We start from the raw sequence: 16992 nt of genomic DNA, 5'->3' as shown, positions 1-16992 counted from the left end.
CTGCTCAAACCAGCATTTGGTTGGTCTTAGATACCCCTATCAGTGCTGCCTGAAATGAGTACTTTGTATCATGTTTTTAAGGACACACCTAAAATATTTCCACTCCTCTCATCGGAGCACAAGTGAGCTGGTATTAGACAGGTAAATTGACGAACACGGCGTTAGGGCTGGAAAATGCTGTGCTCCAGTTTTTATATGAAAAAATTGCAAACTAACGCAGGTTTGACACTATGGCCGCCTTAACGCCAGCCGAAAATAAAGCTTATTGTCTCTGTTTCAGATGAAGTGACTCACTGACAGCTTACTGTGGCTCATCTTGAAAAAATGTATATGAGGCATTCAACCAGAGGACAGTACTGTAAAAAATGGCTAATCTGAAATTAATATCCTGCTATAGTTATAATTTACCATTTATCTTTGTAAATCTAACAGGGTTCAAGCAGAACAAACATTCCCCTAAAAGCTGGAAACAGGAAGTGATCAAACAGGATGTGTTGACTGACCGTGGAGACATACTGGATGTCCCGGCAAAGCTTTGTCTCTGCAGGGAAGTCCACCAGATCAAGGAAGTTGTCCACCACCACCTGGCCGATGATATCGTGGCGCGAGAAGCGATCAAAGTCATAAACACTGAAGTGCAGCTTGCGCGTCGGCAGCTCAGCGTACTCCACGGGGAACAGGAATACTTCATCGAACACGGGGTTGAGTGTCTTGCGGTGAACCTTGGTCTGGTGCTTGGTCTGCCGGTCCGGTAGTAGGTAGATCTTGACGTAGGGGTCCGAGGTGCCCAATAAGTCCTTGGCGGGGAGATCCTGCGCCTTGTGGATCTTGACGATTAGTTGCTCCAGGTCACAGTCGAACTTGAGAATGAAGTGTAGGTGTCCACAGCCTCCGCCCCGCCGGCCGCCCTCATCCCCTTCCAAGGAGCGCTGCTTATAAAGCTCTGGTTTGAGACGGCCCAGACCCAGTCCCATCCCAGTCAGGGAGTCTTGTCTCTGGAACTGGGCCACGTTAAAGTCCGGGTTGGACCTGTTTACGGATAATCTACGAATAGAGTTAGACCTGTGCAGAGGACAGACAGAAAGAGACACATTACCATTGTCAGCATAGGTGAGAGGACACACACAGAGAGACAGAAAATGTGTATTTGATACAACAACAGAGTACCTGAATAATATAGATGAAGGATTTATGTAAATATGAACATTACGGCTCAAGCAACAATCGACAAAAATAACAAATTCACTCTACTCGGTTTTTCAAGAGGGATGAGTTGTGGGTAAGTGTTACGTGCTGAGCAGTGGATAGACTTTCCTTCAAACACAAACAAATTACTAACAGCTAAAGTGAAACTCATTGATAAAAAGAGTGTCTTGGGTTAGAATTACTCACAGAACATTGTTTTCTGACTCCACAAGACTCAGTGGGATAGCTGCCCTACAGCTGCTGGGTTGCTATGTCTGAGCTTCTGTTCAATGTTCAAACCTTGTTAATGCTAGAACTTCCCAACTGCCTCTTTTGTGTCACACAGGGCTTTAAAAGTTCTTCGGGATAGGGGGCAGTATTCGGAAGTTTGGATGACTAAGGTGCCCAAAGTAAACTGCCTGTTACTCAGGCCCAGAAGCTAGGATATGCATATAATTGGTAGTATTGGATAGAAAACACTCTAAAGTTTCCAAAACTGTTACAATAATGTCTGTGAGTATAACATAACTGATATGGCAGGTGAAAACCTGAGGAGAATCCATCCGTATTTTTGTTGTTGTTGAGCTCACCAGTCATTGAAATGGCTGTCTACGGGAATATCAATGGAATACCTCCCAGATTGCAGTTCCGGAGTGAGTCATGGTTTCTACCTAAGTGTGGATGAAGTTTACAATGTTCTGAAAGTGAAATTAAGAATCTGGAGAATTTTTTTTCAAATTAATGAATGGGCTGTCGGGGTTTATTTTACTCGTGGAAAATATTGTGCAAACCAAAGTCACGAACCAATTATAATGTCTTTACTTCAGAAGGACAGTATAAATATTTGTACAGTAGGATTGGGGTAAATATTAATTTAATTAGAATGTCCAATTATATTCATAAATTCACTCATGGTGGAGAATTGACATTGAATTACATTGAAATTTAAAAAATCTTCAAATTATGGAATTGGAATTAGACTGTACTTGTTTATTTTGAATGGAATTGTAATTGTAAAGGAAATTTAATCTTTGGAGTTTAATTGGAATTCAATATTTTTCCATTACCCAGTTAAAAAGGAATGATCACAAATAGTATAACACATTTACTGTAGATTTTATTTGTAATAATTTTAACCTGTAATACTGGAAATATAGGTAGGCTGTCTGAACGGTGACATGATCATCCTGAAAGCCTGAAGGAATTGAATTTGAATTTGAATTTGTGGAATTCTTGGAATTTAGAGGAATGGAATTATCTCTGAATTGAAAGATTGACCTGGAATTTGAATTAAATTAAATTGAATTTATAATACATTTGTGGAATCAACCCCAATCCTGGTGGACTGTGGTACTCATGGACTGACAGTGTACTGTATTGAAAGCTTTACTCCTCCTGTGATAACCATTGTGGTGAACTAATTAAATACTATGTATTATGAAAGCAAAGTAGCAGTCTTAGTAGCAGTCTTATATTGTAAGGGAGCTTGGTATAGTAGGTACTACAGTATACAAGCACAGTACATAGTACAATAGTGACTTCATCATAGTAGAGGACTGTGATATAGTACTCACCCAATCTCTGTGTGTATAGACATTGACCGGACGGAGGGTGAGGGCTCAGTAGTCTGCCTCTGCGTACGAGGGTTGGTGTGGACCCCGTTCTCGCGGCCTTTACTCTGGGACTCTAGGGGGATGTCTGGAGACGTGTGGCTAATCTTCATGGCCGCCTCTGGGATGGGGATGATCGCCGCTATGGGGGGCGGTGATACGGGGGTCACCGGCCCCGTCACGGTCCCAGATGCCACAGGGACAATGGAGCAGCGATGGGACTCACGGCGGTCGAGGGTTGGGACAAGTGGGTCGACGGCTGTGTAGACTGACTCCCTGGATGGGACATAGGGTTGTAAAGGTGCCATGGGGGAATTGTGGTGCCCATGGGTGGGCTCCTTGATGCTGGGGGAGGGGCCACGCTCCCTCCATGGGATCCAGCAGAGCTTCCAGGAGACGAAGATTGAGACCCCGAACAGGGCCAGGCCACAGGCTGTCACCACCAGGGACAGCAGGCTCACTGACACATCTACAGAATACAGGAAGGGGGGGAAAGATGGAGAGAGGGAGGAAAGAAAGAAAGGGAGAAAGTTAGTAGGGTAATTCTACTGATATAAGGAGCTGAGAGGCACAGTGAGACAAACAAAGATCAATGACACATGTACAAGACAAAGGCTTGGGAGAGAATTAATCATCATCACCACATAAAAAAATTCCAAGATGCAGTTGGATGTCTGTTTTGTCTTGTCCCGGCTTGTCCCGTGTAAATAATAGTTTTCCTAGTTTTTTCGTATATATTTTAATCTCACTTTCCATCTACGGACTGAATATACTCTCCTGCAACCCGCCTCACCCAATGTGGTACAGATCTGCTAATTTATACTTTAGAACCGGAACCCCCATCAGAAGCTAGCCAGCTAACTAGCTACTAGTTAGTAGTCAGTTAGCCACTGCTAGCGGTCTTCACCGTTAACTCGGACACCAGCCAGCCTTAGCTCGGTAAATACCTGCCAGTCTGCACAGCGTGATATCAAGTCAGAGCAAATCGGACTGCTTTTTCTCAACCACATCTCCGGATTCCTATCGCAAGCTCTGGACCTTTACACCGGATCATCGCAGCTAGCTAGCTGCAATCCGAGTGGCTACTCCTGGCTAACGTCTCTGTCCGGAAGCAACACCAGTTATCCTTGAGCTAGCACATCTCCCGGCTAGCCGAAAAGGTCCACCAGCTTATTCTTGGGCTACAATAACTCTTTTGCCAATTGGCCTGGACCTTTTATTGCCGACACAGAGCCCCGTCGATCCATCACAACTGGTCTGCCGGCGTAATCGTTCAAGGTGGTTTCAACAGGCTTTTCCATTGCGATGTCGCCAAAGATCCATTTGCTGGCCACGGCCCGCTAGCTATCTTAATCGCTGTGTCTCCAGCTCGCCTAGCATAGCAGAGACTACCGAATGGCCGCGACTCACCTTTTGCTGCTCATTGGACCCTATGATCACTCGGCTACTCATTTCTCTGCCTAATGTCAATATGCCTTATCTACTACTGTTTAGGTTAGTTGTTATTGTTTTATTTCACTATAGAGCCCCCAGCCCCGCCCTAAAAGCCTTAGATAGCTCTTTGTCGCATCCTCCACACATGCGGAGACTTCACCTGGCTAAACTGGTGCCTCCAGAGATGCAACCACTCTCATTGTCACTCAATGTCTAGCTTTACCTCAACTGTACTCACCTTTTACCATACCCCTGTCTGTACATTATGCCCTGAATCTATTCTACCACACCCAGAAATCTGTCCCCAACGCACTAGACGACCAGTTCTTATAGCCTTTAGCCGTACCCTTATCCTACTCCTCCTCTGTTCCTCTGGTGATGTAGAGGTTAACCCACGCCCTGTTGCACCCAGCACCACACCTATTCCCAATGTGCTCTCATTTGTTGACTTCTGTAACTGTAAAAGCCTTGGTTTCATACATGTTAACATCAGAAGCCTCCTCCCTAAGTTTTTTAACCTGTTGAGGCTGGGGGCGCTGTTGTCACTATTTATGGTAATCTTGTAATTTTTGAAACGGCTTCCTACAAAACTCTTGATCGTACAATATGCATATTATTATTATTATTGGATAGAAAACAGTCTATAGTTTCTATAGGAGTTGAAATTTTGTCTCTAAATGGAACAGAACCCATTCTACAGCAATTTCCCTGACATGGAGTCAGATTTCAGAAATGTTGGCCCCTGATCTGGAGTCAGTTAAAAGGCCACTGTTATTGCTATGAGTATACGGACACTGCTTACGTCTTCCCCTGGATGCCTTTACGTGATGACGATTTGAATGGGGTCGATTGCGCGTTCACAGGCACTATAAATTAAAAAACCCTGTAGCTAGTAAGTCTTTTGGAGCTGCGTTATGCGCGTGGAGGACACCGACCCGCACCTGTTCCAAGCATTAGTGTTGGGAGTAATCTTTCTCCGGTCATGTTAAGACTCGTTATAGGAGTTAAAAACATCATAAGGTAGTTAATTTAAAGCGTTTTATAGCAATTTATATCCGTTTAGTGCGATTTTGGGACATTTATTTCTGAAACGCTGTGAATCGCCGGGCACGCTTCCAGTTCATGCTGAACGCAGTTGGCATTTCCACATGGCAAGAGGACAGCTTTCCACCAAAAGACGATTAGACCCAAGAAAGGATCCTTTGCCCAAGATACTGATGGAAGAACAGCTCAAAGTAGGACATTTTTATTATGATAAATCGTGTTTCTGTCGAAAAATGTTAGTGGCTTAGGACGCCATGTTTTTTGACGTAGCTTCGCTTGGCGCAAACTGTATTGAAAAGTAAGGATAATTTCAAAAATGTAATTCCGCGATTGTATTAAGAATTAAATTGTCTATCAATCGATGTCCACCCTATATTTTTTAGTCACGTTTATGAGTATTTATGTATAAGAGTAGATCACTGTCTAATATGGCGCACGGACATTTTCTCACCAGCTGGGCTACTTTCCCCATTGTCTAACCATGATTTTGGTGGCTAAATATGCACATTTTCGAACAAACTGTATATGCATGTTGTAATGTGATGTTACAGGGGTGTCATCTGAAGAATTCTGAGAAGGTTAGTGAAAAAAATAATATATTTTGGCGATGTTGACGTTATCGCTCACTTTGGCTAGAATTAATGCTGGGGTAATGTTTGCACCTGTGCTATGCTAATATAACGATTTATTTTGTTTTCGCTGTAAGACACTTAGAAAATCTGAAATATTGTCTGTATTCACAGGATCTGTGTCTTTCGATTAGTGTATGCTGTGTATTTTTACGAAATGTTTGATGATTAGTAAGTAGGTAAACACGTTGCTCTATGTAGTTATTCTAGTCCATTTGTGACGGTGGGTGCAATTGTAACCTATGCCATCTACCTGAAATATGCACATTTTTCTAACAAAACCTATCCCATACCATAAATATGTTATCAGACTGTCATCTGATGAGTTTTTTTCTTGGTTAGGGGCTATAAATATCTTAGTTTAGCCGAATTGGTGATAGCTACTGGTGTTGGTGGACAAATAAAAGATGTGGATGTGGTGGATTATGCTAATGTGTTTTTAGGTAATAGATGTACATCTTTACATATTGTGTCTTCCCTGTAAAACATTTTAAAAATCGGACATGTTGGCTGGATTCACAAGATCTGTGTCTTTCATTAGCTGTATTGGACTTTAATGTGTGAAAGTTAAATATTTAAAAAATATATTTTTTTTTAATTTCGCGGCTCTGCCTTTTCAGTTGGGGTGGGGGGGGAGTGCCGCTAGCGGCACCCTCAGCCTAGACAGGTTAAATTCACTGCTTTAGCACACTCTGCCAACCCTAATGTCCTAGCCGTGTCAGAATCCTGACTTAGGAAGGTCACCAAAAATTCTGAAATTCCCATCCCCAACTACAACATTTTAGATAGATATTTCAAAGGTGGTAGAGTTGTAATCGACTGCAGCGATGGCCTGCAGCGATGGCCTGCAGAGTTCTGTCATACTATCGAGGTCTGTGCCCAAACAATTCGAGCTTCTACTTTTAAAAAGATGGCGCAGCAGCGCCTCTTCAACCTCAGGAGGCTGAAGAAATTTGGCTTGTCACCAACATCACTCACAAACTTTTACAGATGCACAATCGAGAGCATCCTGTCGGACTGTATCACCGCCTGGTACGGCAACTGCTCCGCCCACAACTGCAAGGCTCTCCAGAGGGTAGTGAGGTCTGCACAACGCATCACCGGGGCAAACTACCTGCCTTCCAGGACACCTACACCACCCGATGTCACAGGAAGGCCAAAAAGATCATCAAGGACAACAACCACCCGAGCCACTGCTTGTTCACCCCGCTATCATCCAGAAGGCGAGGTCAGTACAGGTGCATCAAAGCGGGGACCCAGAGACTGAAAAACAGCTTAAATCTCAAGGCCATCAGACTGTTAAACAGCCATCACTAACATTGAATGGCTGCTGCCAACAGACTGACTCATGTCTAGCCACTTTAATAATGAAAAAATTGATGTAATAAATATATCACTAGCCACTTTATATAATGTTTACATACCCAACATTACTCATCTCATAAGTATATACTGTACTCTATACCATCTACTGCATCTTGTCTATGCCGTTCGGCCATTGCTCATTCATATATTTTTATGTACATATTCTTATTCATTCTTGTACACTTGTGTGTATAAGGTAGTTGTTGTGAAATTGTTAGGTTAGATTACTTGTTAGATATTACCGCATGGATGGAACCAGAAGCACAATCATTTCGCTACACTCGCATTAACATCTGCTAACCATGTGTATGTGACAAATAACATTTGATTTGATTTGATTCGCATCTTTCACTGGTGATCCTCAAGCCAACAACTCCTTTGGCTGCCTTTCGTTCCAGTTCTCTGCTACCAATGACTGGAGCTAATTGCAAAAATCACCGAAGCTGGACTTATATCTCCCTCTCTAACTTTAAGCATCAGCTGTCAGAGAGTACCAGTACACAGCCCATCTGTAAATAGCACACCCAACTACCTCATCTCCATATTGTTTTTTTGTTTTTGGTTGCTCTTAGGCACCACAGTATCTCTACATGCACATCATCACCTGCACATCTATCACTCCAGTGTTAATGCTAAATTGTAATTATTTTGCCTCCATGGCCTATTTATTGCCTTACCTCCCTAATCTTACTACATTTTCACACACTGTACGTATACTTTTCTATTGTGTTATTGACTGTGCATTTGTTTATCCCATGTTTAACTCTGTGTTGTTTTTGTCGCACTGCTTTGCTTTATCTTGGCCAGGTTGCAGTTGTAAATGAGAACTTTTCTCAACTGGCCTACCTGGTTAAATAAAGGAGAAATAAAAAAATAAAAACCGTATATATAATTTCACAACATTTCTAGCTCGCCGCCATTGGACTCTGGAGCATTGGATACGCGTTCTCTGGAGTGATGAATCACGCTTCACCATCTGGCAGTTCGACGGTGTAAGAGCTGTCGCTCTCCTCATCCTCAGATGAGGTGAGGAGAGAAGGATCTTCAGACCAATATGCGGAGTCAGGGAAATATGCCATCTTTTATTATTAATACGAAAACTGATGACAGGAAAACAAACACTTTCAAAATTTACAAAATAACAAAACGACGTACACGCAACCTGAACATAAACTTACATGGACAAACGTAAACTCACGAACAGGAACGGACATCGAAACATACGAACAGCCAAACAGCTCCAAAAGTGAATACAACGAACATAACGAAGACATCACAGGAGACAATCACCCACAAACACACAGTGATAATGCCCTACCTAAATATGACTCTTGATTAGAGGAAAATGCAAACCACCTGCCTCTAATCAAGAGCCATACCAGGCAAACCGAAACCAACATAGAAACAGGTAACATAGACTGCCCACCCAAAACACATGCCCTGACCAAAAACACATAAAAACTAACATAAATAGGTCAGGACTGTTACAGTACCCCCCCCCCCAAGGTGCGAACGCCGGGCGCACCAGCACAAAGTCCAGGGGAGGGTCCGGGTGGGCAGTTGACCACGGTGGTGGTTCCGGTTCCGGACGCTGTCCCCATACCACCATAGTCACTCCCCTCTTCTGTCTACCCCTACCACTGACCACCCAAACATTACCTTCCCCTAAATAATCAGCTAGCACCGGAACAAGGGGCAGCACCGGGACAAGGGGCAGCACAAAAACAAAGGGCAGCACCAGGATAAGGACCATCACTGGAATAAGGGGCAGCACCGGGACAAGGGGCAGCACCGGGACAAGGGGCAGCACCGGGACAAGGGGCAGCACCGGGACAAGGGGCAGCACCGGGACAAGGGGCAGCACCGGGACAAGGGGCAGCACCGGGACAAGGGGCAGCACCGGGACAAGGGGCAGCACCGGGACAAGGGGCAGCACCGGGACAAGGGGCAGCACCGGGACAAGGGGCAGCACCGGGACAAGGGGCAACACCGGGACAAGGGGCAGATCCCGGCTGAAGGACTCTGGCAGGTCCTGTTTGGACGGCTCTGGCAGGTCCATGCTGGCTGACGGCTCTCGACGCTCATGGCAGACTGACGGCTCTCTACGCTCATGGCAGGCTGACGGCTCTCGACGCTCATGGCAGGCTGACGGCTCTCGACGCTCATGGCAGGCTGACGGCTCTCGACGCTCATGGCAGGCTGACGGCTCTCGACGCTCATGGCAGGCTGACGGCTCTCGACGCTCATGGCAGGCTGACGGCTCACGACGCTCATGGCGCTCTGACGGCTCTGGCTGCTCATGGCTCTCTGACGGCTCTGGCTGCTCATGGCTCACTGACGGCTCTGGCTGCTCATGGCTCTTTGACGGCTCTGGCTGCTCATGGCTCACTGACGGCTCTGGCTGCTCATGGCTCACTGACGGCTCTGGCTGCTCATGGCTCACTGACGGCTCTGGCAGATCCTGTCTGGTTAGCGGCTCTGGCAGATCCTGTCTGGTTGGCGGCTCTGGCAGATCCTGTCTGGTTGGCGGCTCTGGCAGATCCTGTCTGGTTGGCGGCTCTGGCAGATCCTGTCTGGTTGGCGGCTCTGGCAGATCCTGTCTGGCTGACGGCTCTAGCGGCTCCTGTCTGGCTGATGGCTCTAGCGGCTCCTGTCTGGCTGACGGCTCTGTAGGCTCATGGCAGACGGGCGGCTTTGCAGGCTCATGGCAGACGGGCGGCTTTGCAGGCTCCTGGCAGACGGATGGCTCAGATGGCGCTGGGAAGACGGATGGCTCAGATGGCGCTGGGAAGACAGATGGCTCAGATGGCGCTGGGGAGACGGATGGCTCAGATGGCGCTGGGGAGACGGATGGCTCAGATGGCGCTGGGGAGACGGATGGCTCTGGCCGGATATGGCGCACTGTAGACCTGGTGCGTGGTGCCGGAACTGGAGGCACCGTGCTAATGATAAGCACCTTCCTACTAGTGCGGGGAGCAGAGACAGGGCACACTGAACTCTCAAAGCGTACTCTATACCTGGTGCGTGGTACCGGCACTGGTGGCACCTGGCTGAGGGCACGCACCTCAGGACTAGTACGGGGAGAAGTGACAGTGTGTACAGGACTTGGGAGACGCACAGGTGGCTTAGTGCGTGGGGCCGGAACTGGAGGCACCGAACTGGATACACGCACTATAAGGAGAGTGCGTGGAGGAGGAACAGGGCTCTGGAAATGCACTGGTAGCCTAGTGCGTAATATAGGCACTGTAGGTACTAGGCTGGGGCGGGGAGGTGGCGCCGGAAATACCGGACCGTGCAGGCGTACTGGCTCTCTTGAGCATTGAGCCTGCCCAACCTTACCTGGTTGAATGCTCCCGGTCGCCCTGCCAGTGCGGCGAGGTGGAATAGCCCGCACTGGGCTATGCAGGCGAACCGGGGAAACCATGCGTAAGGCAGGTGCCATGTATGCCGGCCCGAGGAGACGCACTGGAGACCAGACGCGTTGAGCCGGCCTCATGACACCTGGCTCAATGCCCAATCTAGCCCTACCAGTGCGGGGAGGTGGAATAACCCGCACTGGGCTATGCACACGTACAGGAGACACCGTGCGCTCTACTGCGTAACACGGTGTCTGCCCGTACTCCCGCTCTCCACGGTTAGCCTGGGAAGTGGGCGCAGGTCTCCTACCTGCCCTTGGCCCACAACCCCTTAGCCCCCCCCCAAGAAATTTTTGGGAGTTACTCACGGGCTTTTCGGGCTTCCGTGCAAGACGTGTCCCCTCATAATTCCGGTTACGAGCTTGAATCTCCGGCTTCCATCCACGTCTCCTAGCTGCCTCCTCATACCAGCGCTCCTGGGCTGTGGCTGCCTCACTCTTCTCACGAGAGCAGCGATTTCCTCCAGTTTGCGCCCAGGGTCCTCTACCAGACAGGATCTCCTCCCAAGTCCAAAAGTCCTTGTTGCTCCGTCGAGCATTTTTCCCATACCGCTTGGTCTCTGTATTTTGGTGGGTGATTCTGTAAGAGCTGTCGCTCTCCTCATCCTCAGATGAGGTGAGGAGAGAAGGATCTTCAGACCAATATGCGGAGTCAGGGAAATATGCCATCTTTTATTATTAATACGAAAACTGATGACAGGAAAACAAACACTTTCAAAATTTACAAAATAACAAAACGACGTACACGCAACCTGAACATAAACTTACATGGACAAACGTAAACTCACGAACAGGAACGGACATCGAAACATACGAACAGCCAAACAGCTCCAAAAGTGAATACAACGAACATAACGAAGACATCACAGGAGACAATCACCCACAAACACACAGTGATAATGCCCTACCTAAATATGACTCTTGATTAGAGGAAAATGCAAACCACCTGCCTCTAATCAAGAGCCATACCAGGCAAACCGAAACCAACATAGAAACAGGTAACATAGACTGCCCACCCAAAACACATGCCCTGACCAAAAACACATAAAAACTAACATAAATAGGTCAGGACTGTTACAGACGGACAAATCTGGGTTTGGCGGATGCCAGGAGAACGCTACCTGCCCCAATTCATAGTTTGATGGAGGAGGAATAATGGTCGGGGGCTGTTTTTCATGTTTCGGGCTGAGCCCCTTAGTTCCAACGAAGGGAAATCTTAACGCTGCAGCACATAATGACATTCTAGACGATTCTGTGCTTCCAACTATGTGGAAACTCTAATGTTTATGCCATAGACATAGACCGTATATACAGTATAAAGGTTTGCACTAACCAAGGCTATGTTCATAAGGAACAGAATAACTGTTTAGAGGTTTGAATGGTTTATGCCAGGTCCTTTACCGATGCCGAACGTCTCCTCCTCATCCAAGGAGAGCTGTTGGTGCAGGTAAAGGGCACGCTCCTCTGCCCAGGCGTGGGCTGATGCATGCCAGATCTTATGCCTGGATAGGTATTTTACGTACCAACTAATCACATTATACATGTAACTGCCAAAATAATGGAAACACTTGAGTAAATGAGGGATACAAAGTATATTGAAAGCATGAGCTTCCACACAGGTGGGGATCCTGAGTTAATTTAGGTTTGATGAGCATAAAAATTATGTAAACCATATGCCATTGCTGTCTCAGTCACCAGATCTCAACTCAACTGGTTGAATGGCTGGTTTAATGGCTATTTTTGAACGTTGGCACAGGTGATGTAATTTACACTTGCTGAGAATCACTTGCCTCCAACCAAATTAGTTTGAATTTTTAATAATTTATCCATGCCATTTTTGGACTTTGAGGTGGTCCTGTGCAGTTGTAAATCAAACAAATACACATGTGAACACCAATGTTTTCAATTTTAACTTATTTTTGACGAAATTGTGAATCGTTCAAGGATGCATCTTCTCCTCCACCCTCTTCTGCCTCCTTTTGAAACATGTCAATGTAATTGAGGAGTGGAAACGTGGAAACAAATGCGCTTGAATGAAATGAGATTCTCCTCCACAAGTGCGTCATTGGGCAAACTATGTATAACATGGTACAAACACATTTTGCTAGCTGTACCAGACATTTTATAGATTAAAAGTGGGGTTTTTAAAATGTGTGCATGCTTTTCTCCTCGACACTTGTTTCGACACTTGCCTATTCTGACTCCGAACCCGCCTACCTGACCACTCTACCTGTTCTGTCTTCAAGTCTGCCTATCTCCTAGCACTGTTTGAACTCGGATCTGGTTACTAGACCAGACTGCCCTTCGACTGGTACTGTTTTGGACTCTGTCCCGGTTTATGAACTCACGCCTGTTCTCGACCTACCTTTTGCCTACCCCTTGGTTGAGCTCCTATTTATTAATCCATCTGCTTCCTGTGTCTGCATTTGGGTCTCGCCTTGTGTCCTTCTATTCTCCTATATATGGCAATTTTTTATTAAATGTTTTATTTCACCTTTATTTAACCAGGTAGGCTAGTTGAGAACAAGTTCTCATTTACAACTGCGACCTGGCCAAGATAAAGCATAGCAGTGTGAACAGACAACAACACAGAGTTACACATGGAGTAAACAATAAACAAGTCAATAACACAGTAGGGAAGAAAAATGTGTCTATATACATTGTGTGCAAAATGCATGAGGAGATAAGGCAATAAATAGGCCACAGGAGCGAATAATTACAATTTAGCAGATTAACACTGGAGTGATAAATCATCAGATGATCATGTGCAAGTAGAGATACTGGTGTGCAAAAGAGCAGAAAAGTAAATAAATAAAAACAGTAAGGGGATGAGGTAGGTCAATTGGGGGGGGGGGGGGGGGGTGCTGTTTACAGATGGACTATGTACAGCTGCAGCGATCGGTTAGCTGCTCAGATAACAGATGTTTGAGGTTGGTGAGGGAAATAAAAGTCTCCAACTTCAGTTCCAGTCACAGGCAGCAGATAACTGGAAGGAAAGGTGGCCAAATGAGGTGTTGGCTTTTTGGATGATCAGTGAGATATAACTGCTGGAGCGCGTGCTACGGGTGGGTGTTGTTATCGTGACCAGTGAACTGAGATAAAGCGGAGCTTTACCTAGCATGGACTTATAGATGACCTGGAGCCAGTGGGTCTGGCGACGAATATGTAGCGAGGGCCAGCCGACTAGAGCATACAGGTCGCAGTGGTGGGTGATATAAGGTGTTTTAGTAACAAAACGGATGGCACTATGATAAACTGCATCTAGTTTGCTGAGTAGAGTATTGGAAACTATTTTGTAGATGACATCGCCGAAGTCGAGGATCGGTAGGATAGTCAGTTTTACTAGGGTAAGTTTGGCGGCGTGAGTGAAGGAGGCTTTGTTGCGAAATAGAAAGCCGATTCTTGATTTGATTTTGGAGATGTTTAATATGAGTCTGGAAGGAGAGTTGACAGTCTAGCCAGACACCTAGGTATTTATAGATGTCCATAAATTCTAGGTCGGAACCGTCCAGCGTGGTGATGCTAGTCGGGCGGGCGGGTGCAGGCAGCGAACGGTTGAAAAGCATGCGTTTGGTTTTACTAGCGTTTAAGAGCAGTTGGAGGCCACGGAAGGAGTGTTGTATGGCATTGAAGCTCGTTTAGAGGTTAGATAGCACAGTATCCAAGGAAAGGCCAGAAGTATACAGAATGGTGTCGTCTGCGTAGAGGTGGATCAGGGAATCGCCCGCAGCAAGAGCAACATCATTGATATATACAGAGAAAAGAGTCGGCCCGAGAATTGAACCCTGTGGTACCCCCATAGAGACTGCCAGATGACCGGACAACATGCCCTCCGATTTGACACACTGAACTCTGTCTGCAAAGTAGGTGGTGAACCAGGCAAGGCAGTCATCAGAAAAACCGAGGCTACTGAGTCTGCCGATAAGAATATGGTGATTGACAGAGTCGAAAGCCTTGGCCAGGTCGATGAAGACGGCTGCACAGTACTGTCTTATATCGATGGCGGTTATGAAATCATTTAGTACCTTGAGCGTGGCTGAGGAGCACCCATGACCAGCTCGGAAACCAGATTGCATAGTGGAGAAGGTACGGTGGGATTCGAAATGGTCGGAGAAATGTTTGTTAACTTGTCTTTCGAAGATTTTTGAATGGCAGGGCAGGATTGATATAGGTCTGTAACAGTTTGGGTCTAGGGTGTCTCCCCTTTTGAAGAGGGGGATGATCGCTGCAGCTTTCCAATCCTTGGGGATCTCAGACGATATGAAAGAGAGGTTGAACAGGCTGGTAATAGGGGTTGCGACAATGGTGGCGGATAGTTTCAGAAATAGAGGGTCTAGATTGTCAAGCCCAGCTGATTTGTATGGGTCCAGGTTTTGCAGCTCTGTCAGAACATCTGCTATCTGGATTTGGGTAAAGGAGAAGCTGGGGACGCTTGGGCGAGTAGCTGCGGGGGGGGCGGAGCTGTTGGCCGAGGTTGAAGTAGCCAGGTGGAAGGCATCGCCAGCCGTTGAGAAATGCTTGTTGAAGTTTTCGATTATCATGGATTTATCGGTGGTGACCCTGCCCTCAGTGCAGTGGGCAGCTGGGAGGAGGTGCAATGACTTATCGGTTTCCGGGTCAGGAGGAGTTGAGGAGAGGATGGACTTATGCCCAATGGAGAATCTAACTATATCTAGGTTTGTCACGATGGACATGGGAAGAAGTGGACCAAAGCGCAGCGTGGTACGTGTTCATTCTATTTATTTATTAACTGAATACCGACAACAACAAAACAAAATACGAACGTGATGTTCTGCAGGGCAAAATATCAACAAGTGCAAAAATAAGAACCCACAAATGAAAGAGGGAAAAAGGACTGCCTAAGTATGATTCCCTATCAGAGACAACGATAGACAGCTGCCTCTGATTGGGAACCACACTCGGCCTGTCACGATCGTCGTCCGGGTGGAAATGACCGGGCCAAGGTGCAGCGTGTTGAGCGTACGTTTTACTTTATTATAAATGTCGCCAACAAAACAAGACACAAAAAAAACGAATGTGAAGCTTACTAGAGCTATACAGGCCACTAACACAGACAACTACTCACAACTAAGGTGGAAAAACAGGCTGCCTAAGTATGATTCCCAATCAGAGACAACGATAGACAGCTGTCCCTGATTGAGAACCATACCCGGCCAAAACATAGAAACAGAAAACAAAAGCCCTGTTCGCCTCAGCCGATCACTGCAACCGTACAGGACCCCCCTTCAGCATTGAGGTAATGGGAGCAGCCACCTGGCCAAAACCCCGGATAAATCTCAGGTAGTAATTGGCAAAAACGCTGCACCTCCTTTACCGTGATGGGAGTCGGCCAATTACGCACTGCTGCAATGCGGTCACTCTCCATCTCCACCCCTGATGTGGAAATGCGATACCCTAGGAAGGAGACGGCCTGCTGGAAGAACAGGTACTTCTCAGCCTTGACATACAGGTCATGCTCCAACAGTCGTCCAAGTACCTTACGCACCAAGGACACATGCTCAGCGCGTGTAGCGGAGTATATCAGAATGTCATCGATATACACCACTACACCCTGCCCGTGCAGGTCCCTGAAAATCTCATCTACAAATGATTGGAAAACTGATGGAGCATTCATCAACCCGTACGGCATGACGAGGTACTCATATTGGCCTGAGGTGGTACTAAATGCCATCTTCCACTCGTCTCCCTCCTGGATACGCACCAGGTTGTACACGCTCCTGAGATCCAGTTTATTGAGAAGTGCGCCCCGTGCATCGACTCAATCGCCGTGGCGATGAAAGGTAGCAGGTAACTGTACCTCACCGTGATTTGATTGAGACCTCGATAGTCAATGCACAGTCGCAGACCTCCATCCTTCTTCTTCACAAAAAATAAACTCGAGGAGGCGGGTGAAGTGGAGGACCGAATGTACCCCTGACGCAGGGATTCAGAGACATATGTCTATGTAGCCGCCGTCTCCGCTTGCGACAGGGGATACACGTGACTCCTGGGAAGTGCAGCGTCTACCAGGAGATTTATCGCACAATCGCCCCGTCGATGAGGTGGTAATTGAGTCGCCTTCTTTTTACAGAAGGCGAGAGCCAAATCGGCATATTCTGGGGGAATGCGCACGGTGGGGACCTGGACTGGACTTTCCACCGTGGTAGCACCAACGGAAACCCCTACACACCTCCCCGAGCACTCTCACGACCACCCAGAGAGCCCTCTGTTGCCAGGAAATGGTGGGGTTATGACGAGCCAACCAGGGAAGGCCTAGTACCACGGAAAACACAAGAGAGTCAATGAGGAA

General features: G+C 46.8%; 1 protein-coding gene across 2 annotated transcripts in view; it reads right to left on the bottom strand.

Moving 5' to 3' along the window:
• Nucleotides 1–16992, bottom strand: part of LOC129834715 (synaptotagmin-9-like) — a 41698-nt gene that overhangs the window by 17561 nt on the left and 7145 nt on the right. For both annotated transcript variants that reach the window (XM_055899951.1, XM_055899950.1), the window contains exons 2-3: nt 2760–3264; nt 504–1062 (exon numbers count right to left, since the gene is read on the bottom strand). In XM_055899951.1, coding sequence (XP_055755926.1) covers nt 504–1062; nt 2760–3264 — 1064 coding nt within the window. The remainder of the gene's footprint in view (nt 1–503; nt 1063–2759; nt 3265–16992) is intronic.

The sequence above is a fragment of the Salvelinus fontinalis genome, chromosome 35 (assembly GCF_029448725.1).
Source record: "Salvelinus fontinalis isolate EN_2023a chromosome 35, ASM2944872v1, whole genome shotgun sequence".
NCBI classification, from domain to species: domain Eukaryota; kingdom Metazoa; phylum Chordata; class Actinopteri; order Salmoniformes; family Salmonidae; genus Salvelinus; species Salvelinus fontinalis.
The sequence above is the reverse complement of the archived record's forward strand: the minus strand, read 5'-3'. Positions and strand labels throughout refer to the sequence as shown.